This window comes from Rhopalosiphum padi, chromosome 3 (assembly GCF_020882245.1).
Source record: "Rhopalosiphum padi isolate XX-2018 chromosome 3, ASM2088224v1, whole genome shotgun sequence".
Classification (NCBI taxonomy): Eukaryota; Metazoa; Arthropoda; class Insecta; order Hemiptera; family Aphididae; genus Rhopalosiphum; species Rhopalosiphum padi.
The window spans coordinates 44026186-44040663 of record NC_083599.1 but is presented as its reverse complement, the minus strand read 5'-3'; the positions used below and the strand labels follow the sequence as shown (position 1 = coordinate 44040663).

The 14478-nt window shown below is 34.5% G+C and overlaps 1 protein-coding gene across 1 annotated transcript; it reads right to left on the bottom strand.

Moving 5' to 3' along the window:
• Positions 1-10447: 10447 nt before the first annotated feature.
• On the bottom strand, positions 10448-14380 carry LOC132925083 (uncharacterized). Its single transcript, XM_060989508.1, has 3 exons — positions 12714-14380; positions 11082-12583; positions 10448-10518 (listed from the first exon to the last, which is right to left on the bottom strand). Exons 1-3 carry the CDS (start codon positions 14378-14380, stop codon positions 10448-10450), a joined length of 3240 nt encoding a protein of 1079 aa, XP_060845491.1.
• Positions 14381-14478: the final 98 nt, after the last annotated feature.

Below are 14478 nucleotides of genomic sequence, written 5' to 3'. Positions count from 1 at the left end.
AGTCTCTTATTGTTGTATCCAATAACGTCTCAACATCTGAAATGTCTGAAATTACAATTCAATATTTTTCTCTCGAAGATTTCAGTCGGATAATGACACATCGCGATATAAATTATAAACTATACTTTTTATATTGCTGGAAGCAATTATAAAACACGGTTGTTCCGCATTATCAAATTCTTTTCCAATAAAAATTAACCTGAAGCTGAGTTCATCAGAAAATCAAAGCTCTACATAAATGGCGCAAACCAAGATGAGCTGAAAGAGCCTTGTTTAGAAATACTTTCTTTAGTCTGTCATTGTGAATATTATTTTAAAGCTCACAAAAATTGTTCCCATTGAATGTGTGTAAATTTGCCCATTTTCTTTAGCCAGGGCTACAGACCTAATGAATGGACGGATTGGTCCGTTTGTGGTATCAATAGATCGGGCATGATGTGCAGATTATACCTTTGTTATTTTTGAAAAAAACGGTTAAATAATGCCGAATATATTAGCAAAAAAGTGAAGTATTTTTGATGCAAAAAGATATTGTACTCGACCGTTTTAGTTACAACGTTTCACGTAGCAGCGCCAGTAACCGTATTACCCCCTTTATGCTGTATACGTTTTCGTCGCGGTCGTACAACACTGGGCAGCGGCTACCACCGTTGACTGATTGCCTGCGCCTTTGCTTATCGTATTTGTGTTTCTGGCAGAAACTTTCTGCCTTTCTGGCGACATTCAGTATTTCAGTGTGTATGTTCATTCGTAATAACCAGTAACCACATGTAATTGCTGTATTCCGTTGTTGTAGTGGTCCGTGTGGATCGTCGACAATTAATATTAATTATTAACTAAAATTTGTAAAATGGTTTATAAAGCGTATAAAGATAAAATACGATAATATCATGTATACTTTACGAGCATTTATTTCAACAAATAAACGTGTCTGTTCGTAACTGGACTATTTAACAAATTTTCATGACAAATGTTACTAAATTGTTTTGCTATAAGGTCTTAATCTTAATGATTAATTTATAAATAAAATAAATTCTTGGAAAGTAAATAAATTATTGAGATAGAATAACTTATTTTAAATTTAATTTACTTAGCAATTATTAATTATATCACATCTTTATAATGCTGAAAATGACTAGTTTTTTTTGACTTACCAATTTTTTAAACGGAGTTCGACGAAGTGTTTTTGTTGGGATAATGATTTACAAATAATAATATTATTATGAACGTTAGTCTTGTCTGTACAAAACAATGACAATTGATATAACAAACCACACAATTATGATAAACGAAATAATTATATCATTGGAAAATATTTTGGTCGTTTGTTATAAATATGATATTTTATATTTAATTTTTTTTTTTGTCATATTTATCTTTATTTGTACAATCTGTATAAAATATATTTACAATAAGCACAATAGATGGATATATATAAAAAGGTCGAGGTTGACTTGTTTGAAGGAGCTATTCAGTAATAGCATTTCATGGTATATTTAATTAAACCATTGTTTTAATGCAAGAAAGCCGTATTTCAATATACGGCTTTTATCGATATTTGTATCGAAAAATATTATAATTATTTTAGTGAATTAAGGTCGTATTTCATTATTTTTATTTATTTATTTTTTATTTATTTGTATAAACGCCAAACGGCTTTTTACATATAGCAATAACGATATTACATAAATTAACGTGTTAGTGATAAGAATAATATACATAAATGATAATGTTAACAATATACTAAGAAATAAGAAGAATAATAATTATAATAGGAAAATTACATACGTTAGGTGAATACAAAATTAAGGCCATATATCAAAATTATTATTATTTAAATTGTGCATAGCTCTAACCAAAGGATCATTAGATAAGAAGTTTGAACGGGAAGTTGGGATGTGAAAGGAATCGGTTGATCTGGTATTGGCGGTAGGAACTCTAAGGCTAATACGCTCAAGAAGACGCGGAGCATCAATTTTACCCTGGATTAATTTTAAGAGGAAGTTACGATCCGCAAATAGTCGCCTGTCCTCCTGGAGATCCTAGGAGATTAAGCGCGCCCATGACAGGTTGGTATGAATGTTGGGGGTGTTCAATTTTTAGTAAGAAGCCTGCATAGCTTAAGAAGCGAGTCTGTACTCTTTCAATAAGTTTTGTTTCCGTTTTAAGATGAGGATTCCAAATGACTGACCCATAGTCGAGAATTGAACGAATAAGAGCAGAATAAAGGGTTATTATGCAAGGTGCTGTGTTGAAGTGTTTAGTGTGGCGGCGTAAGAATCCCAGAAGACGTAAGGCTTTACAAGTGATATAATCAATATGAGGTCTGAAGGAAAGTGAGGAAGTATATATTATACCTAGATCCTTTACTTCAGACACTCGAATAGGGGTGAGTCATTATGAGTATATACGTGATCCACTGGAATCCGTGATCTGGAGAATGATATGATTTTACACTTATCAAAGTTTAGGGTAAGACCAATAGCCTGACACCAGTTAATACAATTGTTGAATGATGATTGAAGGACGTCACAATCAGTACTGGAAGATATCCTGGAGAACAGCTTAGCATCATCAGCAAAAAGAAGTAAACGTACCGACAGGACATTGCTAAATACTGAATTAACAAAAATATTAAATAATAGAGGAGATAAATGTCCACCTTGCGGAACGCCAGAAGAAACTTTAAATTTACTTGATGAGATATTGAACAACTTAACATATTGCCATCTATCCACTAGGTATGAGCGAATCCATGATAAAAGAGGAAAACCAATTCCCAGTTTATCCAAAGTGTAGATGAGAGAATTATGATCAATTGAATCAAATGCTTTTGAAAAGTCGGTGAAAATAGCGTCAACTTGGGAATTATCTCTAAAAGCATCACGGATAAAACAAGAAAAATCTAGAGAACTGGTTATAGTGGAACGACCAGGAAAAAAGCCATGTTGGTCCGTAGACAATGTAGAATGAAGAGAGCGTTCGATTTTTTTAAGAACTATCAGTTCAAAAAGTTTGCCAATAAAGGGAAGATTAGATATCGGTCTATAATTCGTGACTAGAGTTGGATCACCAGATTTTAGGATCGGTGTAACACGACTAATTTTCCAAACAAGCTGGAATATCATCAGGGCCCACCCCACGGACATTAGATAACGTCCTGAGAGCATCAGATACTTCTCAATGGAAATAGATAAATGGCTAGGTAAGAAGGAGAACTGTTGGATTTCAATATTCATTAGAGCTAAGTTAGGGGTAGCTAAAGGTTGTTTATAGGTAGAGGCGAAGAAAGAAGAAAAAAGTTGAGCAACATCGGGACCATTAGCAGAGATATCATTCAAGTATACTTGGTTAGGAATCAAAGAAGAGTCACGTCTCTTATTTACGAAAGACCAAAAATCACGTGGGCTAGAGGTAAGTCGAGACTGAGCAACATTGATATGAGTCCTTAAACATGACTTAGATAATGCTTTACATTGAGAACGTAGATTGGAGAACGAGTTGTAGTCATGAAACGAGCCCGTTTTTTTAAATTTTTTATGAGCTGATTTTTTTTTTAAAAGAAGAGATTTGAGAACGGGGGAAACCCATGATGGGGAGGTTGATCTACGAAATGATTTAAGTGGAACGAACCGTTGAATGGCGTCAAGAATAGATTCCTGTAACCTTGTGGCAGATAAGTCAGCATTGTTAAAATCGCGAAACGAGTGACTATCATCTAGCATAATTAAAGGGACAGGAACTTGGTAATTAAATGACAAAGCTGGATGATAGCTGTCACAAGGGACAAGACTGACTGGAGCTACATCAACAGAGATACTTTGTTTATTAGCAAATATCAAATCAAGAAGGGAACCAGAAGTGTTGTATATAGAATTCAATTGGAGGAAGTCCAGTCCATACTGATAAATTGATCACCAATTAGAGAAGATTTATCATTGACTGTGCCACTAAACATGAGGCCCTGGTTAGTGGAACTCCAGGATGTACCTGGTAAGTTGAAATCACCACAAAATATACCTAGATCACAATTAGACGATTCCCACGTTAGGTCAACAGATTTCGCATAAGTATCATAAAGTGACAAGTTTGCATTGGGAGGGATGTATACCACACTAATGAGAGCAGAGAGTTCATTTGTTACAGAAATAAGAACAAATAATTTATTTGTTCGACATTTTGTACACCAGTAGGGACGAGCTAGGGGCGTAAATTATTCCTAACTGCTATAAGAACTCCACCACCACGAGAGAGGTTACTAAAATGAGTGCTTCTATCACATCTAAATATGGTATTACCGGAAAAGTTAAGCTCAGCATTGTTTATATCATCAGAGAGCCATGTCTCCGTTAGTAAAAAAATATCATATGATAAAAGAACAAAGTTAGAATGTAGATTGAATAATTTTGATCTAAGGCCTCTAACATTTTGGTAATAAAAATTTAAATTATACATTTCTTTACTTAACGATAGATAATTAGCTTTAGAGAATTTATTTTTGAATGAGAGAAACTCATGTACATAGATATTCATGGAAGAATTGAGATTATTACAAATAGTACAGTTAGGGGTTACCGTGAAGATAGGATGATGACAGTCCTTGGAGATGAATGAATGCATGCAGGTGACTAGTTTTTTGAAAGCGAAAAAGACGGATGATTCGAGTGACTACCAGAAACACCACCATCATTAGGTACAATAAGTGGAATTCCATTCCTATAGTTGATGGATATGTTGTGCTCACCGTTTTTCTTACGGTTTTCAAGCTCTGTGTAGACACGACGAATTTCTTGACGCTCAAGGAGGGTGCGGTCACGTGAGATGGAGATTGAGTTAGCTGGGACCGATTGAGTTCGCTTATGAGAGTTGAAGACAGACACCAAGCTAAGAGCCATTTCCTTAGATTGAAGTACCACATTTAGAGGTCGAGGTTTACCACTTATCTTGCGGCCCAACCTAAATAACTTAAGATCTTGAGGTAAAGTTAAGTTTACACGGATGAATATTATCATCGAGTAATTTAATATCAGATGCAATTCGAACTGTAGGATCATTGGACGAAGACTCTTGGAGACCATGCACTATAATGTTACGAGCACATGTTATTATGCAGCGATATTGTTCTAAATAATTATAATTAGAAGGCCACATTTCGTTTTACTGCTTATAAACTACCTATGAAACTGGTTCAGTGCAATAAGTTTATTTTCATTCTAGACTCTAGATATTGAAAGCAAAAAAAAAAAGTATTGTTTTGGAAATGAATGAGTTTATTTCTCAAATGATTGTACATGAAGGAAATAAGGGGACTAATACTACCATTTCAAAAAAGCTTGTGTAGGTTTATAATAAAATTGGTGTTAAATTACACTTTTTATTTACTAGACAAATTACATTTTTTTACGTTAAACATAATATTATAACGCACATGACAATATACGTGACAAAATAAATCTATTTTGTTATGATAACATGATTTTGCTTTTAATAGGGCAAAATAGTGTGACGTCACAATTTGCTATGATAATGATGAATTTGCTACGATTCATGTGGTTTCGCGATTCATTGGTTCCAAACAGACTGTTATCACAAATTTCCCTATAAAAAGTACACGGCAACTTTGAACCAAACATTTAAACAGATATTTTAGTTTAATTAGATCTAATTTTATAAAGTACAACCATGTCAAAATGTCTTCTGCTTTCAAGTTTTATAGAATATTTAGATTGATTCAAATTTTTGAAGTGAAACTTCTTTACAGAGGGCACAAAAAAAAGACGACGGTCGTCACGGATCGCCCCTTTTCCATATAGTAAATAAATAAAATATATAAATAATAAAATTTAAAAAAATACAGTTCTATTGAAAATAAAATTGTAAAGTGTGTTATTTTTATTTTACTCCAATACGCACCTAATATCAGTTTCATGACTGAAGAAGTTTCACTTCATCCACGCGTACTTCAGTATCCATAATAATCAACAATATACCTGTTTCCATAGCAGCCATTTACTGTCCTCATAAACATAATATATCCACTTAGAGCTCTTTCACACGAGACACTTTGTCGCCGGCGACTAGTGTCTGAAAAGAATCTCGCCACTAAGATAACGTTGCTATAAATAGAAGCGTACACACAAGACACAGACACGGTGTAGGTGTCGCGCCACCGTTTTGTGTGTCTCACCCCCTCTAGTCGCCAGACACAGTGTCTGTGTCTCGGCCACAGATAACAAATGAATTTCAATTAGTACGTTCACACGAGACACAAGCGTCCAGATTATTTAGATTTTTTAAATTACGTAAAATTATTATTTTCAACTGTATTTTACTTATTCATTTTTCGAAAATCTTCAAGTATCTTCATAGTCTATTTCAACCCATTTATCAAATGTGAAGTTGTAATTCGGGTAAGGGAATTTTTTTCCGAATGTTTGATTGTTTGGTTTGCCAAATATATTGTATAATATTGTATAGGATTAAAATTGTATAAGAAGAGTAAGATTGATTATGTAAGGAATTGTTAATAATATAATTTTTACCTTAGTCATTTTACTGTCCTTCATAACATTTTCATCATGACTCAAATCATCACACTGGGCCGTAGCTATAATGCTTCGCTCAACAGCCACACCTGGAGTTATTGGAGCCTTATCATGAGTTTCCAAATGTGTGATGAGTGTTTTATTCTCTTTATTTGGTTTTCATCAAACATTCGGAAAAAAATTCCCTTACCCGAATTACAACTTCACATTTGATAAATGGGTTGAAATAGACTATGAAGATACTGAAAACATCTACTTCATACCTTTTGAAGCAACAATTACAAACATAAAATATGTACTAAATACAACACAAGTTAAAAACCCGAGTGACCAGCCCGACCCTCCTAAAAAAAAATCCAAACCCAGCAATTCAAAGGTATGGTACATTACTATGCTCAAAACATAAAAATTTAATCAAAAAATTTACATTTTATAAATTCAGTATAAAATTATTCTTTCTTTCCTTATTTAATAAAATAAATATTGTGCTTGGATATATTTAAAGAACGCATTAAAAAACGCTATAATAGCTACGGCCCATTCAGATGATTTTAGTCAAGATTATTATGATGAAATTATTTACTAAATATTCTTATACCTGATTGTTATTTTTTATTTATTTAAAGACTCAAAAAATGCCAAACAATGCACCAAAACAAAAAAAAAAGAATAAAACACTCATCACACATTTGGCAACTCATGATAAGGCTCCAGTAACTCCAGGTGTGGCTGTTGAGCGAAGTATAATAGCCCATTCAGATGATTTTAGTAAAGAAGAAGATATTATGAAGATCAGTAAAATGACTAAGGTAAAAATTATATTATTAACAAATAACAATTCCATACATAATCAATCTTACTCCTCTTATACAATTTTAATCCTATACAATTATTCTTTCTTTCTTTATTTAATAAAATATTTATTTGTGCTTGGATATATTTAAAGAACACCATATAACGAACTTCTTAAATATGGTAAAAAGACCCATACTTATCGATTGTATTTTTGATATATCTTTCGGTACTTGTGGAGGGAAAAATTCAAGAAGTACTAAAATAAAATAAAATAATTATTTGTGCTTGGATATATTTAAAGAACGCATTAAAAAACGCTGACTGTAAAGGAGATTCTGGTGGAAAAGGTGAAACCATTTCAAATATATCACTGTTATTGATTCCTTTCAATTATTCATGTGTTCCAACTGTAAATTCAAATTTGTTCCAAAAATTCTAAAAACTTCCTAAAGATTCTATTGATGAAATTATTTATTAAATATTCTTATACCTAATTGTTATTTTTTATTTATTTAAAGACTCAAACAATGGCAAACAATGATAAGCAGTGTTTCTTTCAGACAATTTTCTTCGGGGGGGCATTTGAAAAAATCGGAGGGGCAATTATAATACGTATTATTTTATTTACACAATATCACATTATTATATTATAATAGCTGGTAGTCTGTTATGACTGTGAACATTATAATTAAATAGATACGTCATACACAACATTTAACATAAAGTTTTTAATACACACATAGTATTATTATATATCAACCTTATTTTTAAATACACGTATGTTAAGTTCAATATAGGTACAAAAAAAAAAATAAATTATAATAATAGCTAGAAAAAATATTTTTACCTTATTTTTGGTTAAAAATTATTAAATTTTAATTTTAAATGATATTATTATTGTTATTAAATTATTTTAAGTTCTAAAGAAATCGAATTCGGCGATTTTTTTTTTTGATGATGATTAAGAACTATACTAAATTATTAAACAAATATCATTTGATTTTTTATCGTTTTATACAAATTTCAATGAGTTAGGTACACACAGGGCCGTCGCAAGGTTTTTCGGGGCCAGGGGCAAATTAATTTGGGGGCCCTTTGACCATAATAATAAAATATGATAAACAAAATACTCACTGAGAATAACAAAATGTTTATAAACGTTATTTTTCCAAACCTTAACCAATCAAGCTCATTTAAATTCGTGTACCTATAGCATTACATACTTACATAATAGAATTTAATATTATTCATATTATTTATATCAATATTATTCAATACATTATTAGCAATGTATTACCATGTATACAAAAAACTAAAATTTATTCCTAGATATAAATATTCAAAGAAAATATTAACTTGGATGTTTATAGGATTAAATAAATAGATAAGGTAGATTAAGAAAATTAAAAAAAATGTTCATATATTATTTTATTATTTTAAATAAAATATTAAAATGTATATCAGAACAACAGATAAGGTAGATTAAGAAAATTAAAAAAAATGTACGTATATTTTTTTTTTTTTTTTTTTATTAAAAGAAACTTTGTAAACAATTAGCTTCGACAATTATGATTATAAATATTACATAGAAAACAATATTAACAACAAAAATAATATTACAAATAAATTAAATTTTTAAACCAGTCTGGTTGATGAAGGATATAAGTGAGGTAATAATTGGTACATTTGGTGAAGAGAGAATGGATTGAGTGTCGAGTTTGACATTAAAGGAGTGGATTAGGGTGAAGAGGGTATTGCGTTGGGGAACCAGAGAGGGACAGTGAAAAAGTATATGTGAGATATCGCAAATCATGGGATCGTGAACGTGGAACATACATAAAGGAGAGTCATTGAGAGAAAGTTTATAAGAGTGAGAAGGTAGTAAGGTGTGTCCAAATCTTAGACGTGAAAAAGAGGTAATTATTTTACGATTTAATTTGAGGTTGTGAAACCAAGGGTGAGAGGGGATAGATGGTGAGATATTTTTGTACCAAGAGGCATAATTGGGGGCTAGTCCGTTCCATTGGTTGCGCCATAAATTATAAATATGGTATTTTAATAAGGGACAAAAATCGGTCCAGGGAATTAGAGTAGGAGAAGGACAGCAGAACGAGGAGGTAGATTTTGCAATGGAGTCCGCTATTTCATTTCCTTTTATACCAGAATGGCCGGGCACCCAAAGGAATTCAACTATAAAATCTGAAAGGGTAAGTTCATATAGAAGTTGCCTGATCCTAATGGAAATAGGAGAAGGACGGGAATTGAAAAAATCGGAGGAGAGGCTAAGAAGACATGATAAGGAATCGGAGACGATGAGATAACTGCTGGGGGGGAGGGCAGAGATGGTCGAAAGGGCTTCTAATATTGCGAAGCATTCCGTAGTGAATGATGAGGCAGAAGAGGGTAGATTATTAGACATGGAGATGTGTAAGTCAGGAATGAAAAAAGCGTAACCAGCCGAAAGAGGGGAAACTGAACCATCTGTATAAATTAGGGTGGAATTTGGAAAATTATTTTGAATGTAGTCTAAGAAAAGATTGTTGACGATGATGGGTGATATAGATTTAAGTGCCTTGGAAGTAAAGTTCAGAAAATGTCTGTTGGTGTGAACTATAGGTGAGTAGGAGAGAGCCAAATAATTAATTTCATATAAGGGTAATATTTTAGAATTGGTAACAAAATTACGGATTGAAGATAAGGAGTATGCCGTGGAGGCAAGAATTGGGAGAGATTTTTTAACGTAACGCCAGGAGAAGTATATGTCAAGAAAGGAATTAAATATTGTGGAATGACGAAGGGAGAAGTTTTTTAGTAGAAATTTACCAGCCAACCATCTGTTTCTGATATTAAAGGGGGGGCATGCCGTCTCGATCTCAACGGCCGCATTAGGGGTAGATTTAAGGGCACCAATAATTGACTTAAGGCAGGAGTTTTGGAGATTATTAATTTTTTTCCAATGTGAATAGGATGCGGAGCCTGATAAAAAGCATCCATAGTCAAGTTTGGACCTTATAACAGCTTTGTAAATGATTAAAAGTGTGGAGGGATGTGATCCCCACCACGTATTGGAAATTGATCTAAGGAAATTGGCCCAAAGAGAGGTAAATTTAATGAGATGTTGAAGATGCGGAGCCCAGCGTAATTTGGAGTCTAGTGTTAGTCCTAAATACTTTATGTTCTGGACAATTGGAATTGGAAAATCGTTTATAGTGATATCTAAAGAGAGAAGGTAACGTCTTCTAGTGAAAATCATGGCCTTACATTTTTCGGGAGCTACAGAGAAAAAGGAAGAAGATAGAAGGTTTTGTAGGAGATTGAGCGAATTGTTTAAAGAGTCAATAGCGAGATCGATATTTGAATTGTAGGAGAATATGACAAGATCATCAGCATACACTAGGCACTCATGTCCAAGTGTATTTAGTTGTTTAATAATGAAATTCATATACAAATTAAAAAGAATGGGACTTAGGCAGCTACCTTGGGGTAGACCTGTGTGAGTGGAGCGTATGTTTGTAGAGCCGTATGGGGATGTGAATTTTAGAGTTCTATGTGAAAACAGGAGGGAGACAAGGTTAATGAATATAGGGGGTAGTTGGAGTGAATTAAGGTGAGATAGGAGAGTTGGTATATGGACAGAGTCAAAGGCACCACGAATGTCGATAAAGGCTGCAGGTAAAAAATGTTTGTTGTTAAAAGATTGGTATATTTTACTCGAAAAATTTGCGAGGCAATCAAGTGTACCTCTTCCTTTTCTGAAAGCATATAGGTTGTCAGAGAGAATAGAGTTATGTTCGAGCCACCAATCTAGGCGGTTTTTTAGAATAAATTCCATGGTTTTGCATAACGCTGAGGACAGGGCGATGGGCCTAAATGCAGTGGTAGAGTTGGCTTTGGGAATAGGTATGACTATAAACTCTTTCCAGGAGTCAGGAATTTTATTGAGGAGGAGAATTTTGTTGAGTATATTCAAGAGGTACTCGACGGCATTAGTAGGAAGGTGTTTGAGCATAACAGGGGAAATGTTGTCAGGGCCGGAGGCGATTGATTTACGTGAGGCGATGGCGGCGTTTAGCTCACTTAAGGTTATAGGCATGGAGATTATGTGATTAGTAAGTGTATTTGAGGCAGGCAAAATTGAATTATGTAAGGCTTCAGAAGATGAAGGGACATAACATGGTGCTACTTTACAACAGAAATCATTGAACCAACTGTCATTGTGAGGACGAGAGCGAGTAACAATACTATTGCGAAAGCGTTTAGCGGTGGTCCAGGTAGATTGAATGGATGAAGAAGGGTTGAGGTTCGTACAAAATTGTTTCCAAGCTAGTCTTTTAGATTCTTTTAAGAGACGTGTGGTTGCAGCGCTGGCATTGCGATAAGTAAGATAATCTTGAACGGAGCCTGAGCGAATGAAGGTTTTATATAAGGATTTGCGGTTGGAAACTGCTTCGGAACAGGAGGAGTTCCACCACGGGGGAGAGGGAGGGAAATTGTTAAGGTTATTACGTTTGATAGGAATTGTTTTCTTAGAAATATCTAAGATCATATGAGTGAACTGTTCATAATCTTTTAATGGACATGTGTAAGTGTTGAGAAGAGGGATAGAGGAATTGATGAGTTGAGAAAAAAGGGGCCAGTCAGCTTTATTGAGGTTAAATTTGAGATTGGGGGAGAGATAATTGGGTAAGGTAGATCTGTTATTTGGTAAGGAGTTAGGGTTTGTAACATTGACAGATATGATAATAGGTAAATGATCACTTCCGTTAGGATCGTCTATAATGCGCCAGGTTGAAAGCCAGAATAAATTTGGAGTGGATAAGGATAAATCAATACACGAATTGGTTGAGTTGGGTCTGCCTACATGCGTAGGTGAGCCGTTATTAAGTATATTAAGATTAGAAGAGTTCAACGCATCGTAGATTAAGTTACCCCGTCTGGTGGACGTAGTGGAACCCCAGGCTGGGTGATGGGCATTAAAGTCACCTGTAAAGAAAGAGTTGTGATCTGTGAGTTGGAAGAGAGAGTACCATACTTCAAAGGGGATAGGTGAATCATTTGGACTGTAGCAGGACCAGAATGATGTATTAGGTAAACCGTCAATATTTGTTATTTTTAGACCAATTAAATCGATATTATTTTCCAAGAGAAGTTGTTTTAAGGGGGGTTTAATTTCTATTAAAGATACATTAAGTGAGGTATGGGCGGCAATTGCGACGCCCCCGTAGCCATCGACTCGATCTTGTCTGAATAAATTAAAATGAGGAATAAAGCAATTACGGGATGGAAGTAACCAAGTCTCAGAAATAAGTATTATGGAACAATTATAGGAAGATACGAGGTGTTGGATAGAAGGTAGTCTTGCAGGAAGACTACGAACATTCCATTGTAGAATATTGACCATTAGAAGAAATAACGGAGATTTTTGGAATCGAGAGACAAGACATAAGGGATGATTCAATTAAGTTTTGAAGGGAAGAGGGAGATAAGGGAGAGAGGCTAGGGGAGTTGGATAAGGATTCGGAGAGTTTGATGCAGAAGGCATTGACCCAGGTTAGATCAAATTGAGGAGGTTTGGGATCCTGGGACCGATTTTTACTAGCATAATCTATGAAGTGCCCATTTGGTAGGGAAAAATTAGATTGGTTGGGAACGTGAAATTGTTTTTGTTTAGAGTGAGAAGAATGATTGTTATACTTCCTATGAGGTGTATGGTGGTAATGTGATTGAGAGGTTAACGGGGGGAAAGAGTTAGTGGAGGTATCCGGAACTTGATGAGAAGGATTTAACACAGACTGTTTATTAACAATATTTGAATAGCTAAATGCACTTGAGGAGTAATTATTTTTCTTGAGAGAGACTGCTTCGCGGAAGGGTAAGTTTTCCGTAGCCATAATTTTCTTAACATCCCTTTGGAATGACCACTCTTGGCAATTCCGGTCAGTGGAGAGGTGGGGGAGTTTACAGAAGATGCAAACTGGATCTGTTGCGTTGATTGAAGGGCAAGTAGTTAATGAATGGTCATTTAAGCCACAGTGGCTGCATTTGGATTTACTGCGACAGAATTTAGCCGTGTGGCCAAATCGCAAACAGTTATTGCACTGTATGGGAGAACGGACGCTAGGAGAAATTTTGAAAATGACGTTGTAAATTGATACGGCATCTGGGATTTTGGGGGATAAAAATTTTATTTCCACGACACGAGTAGGCGTTAGGACATTATCCTTTTTGATTGAAATGCGTTTGAAGGCAATAGCGCGGACTGTGTTATCAAGTCCTTCCCAGAAATCTTCTTCGGTTAGGGAACTATCGACTCTGATAATTCCGAAAGAGTAGATAAGCGTAGATGGAATATATGCTGTAAATCCAATGTTTGCGAGTAGAGGGGAGGTGAGAAAGTTGTTGGCTGAAACTTTAGTATTGAAGGTGATTTTGATTTTTTTATGACCAATTGGTTTGATGTTGTTGATGCCAATGAAATTGGTGGAAAAAATTTTTGCATATTTTAACGGGTGCCAGTGATCAATTTTTAGGTTGATATCTGAATGTTCCGCAATGGTAGTGAACGGACCGTTATAATCCGCGGAGAAAAATTTATTAAGTTGTTCGGAATTACGTAAGGACTGTATATCGTTGGAATCGTAATTTATATTAGTGTTTGAAATATCAGCGGTGTATGTTGTATTTGCGGAAACGGGAACATTAGCGTGATCGGTTGTAGAATGCGATAAATCTATATCTATATTCATATTATTAGAGGCCGTGTCATTAGTAGAATGAGATAACGAAATGTCGTAATCGAATGTATTGTTGGGCATATTTAATACTGGTGGATTATTTTTAATCTGCTGTAGAGTGGGAGATATAGGGCTAGTTGGAGTTGATACCTTCTTAGATTGAGATGCTTTTTTACTTGTCTTGGTGGTCCATTCCTGATCCGTGTTGTGTGGTCTGGAAGCATTTGATGCTTTTTTTATTTTACCGACTGAATTGTTAAGAGCGTGCGGACGATTGTCGTCGCCGCCCGAAGACGACGCCGGCATTATACAAAAGGCGATAGCAAAACGTAGATACGGAGCGACAATTAACGAACGACTTGCTTCGATGGTTGACTTATCGCGACTATGTACGTATATTATTT

Coding starts and splice junctions, on each gene's coding strand:
- LOC132925083 (XM_060989508.1), bottom strand. CDS start 14,380: ATGCCGGCGTCGTCTTCGGGCGGCGACGACAATCGTCCGCACGCTCTT. Junction 12,584..12,713: donor TATTCTACAATGGAATGTTC/GTAGTCTTCCTG, acceptor TAATTTATTCAG/ACAAGATCGAGTCGATGGCT. Junction 10,519..11,081: donor TGCTTTCAGAAAAGGAAGAG/GTACACTTGATT, acceptor CCAATTGTCCAG/AACATAAAGTATTTAGGACT.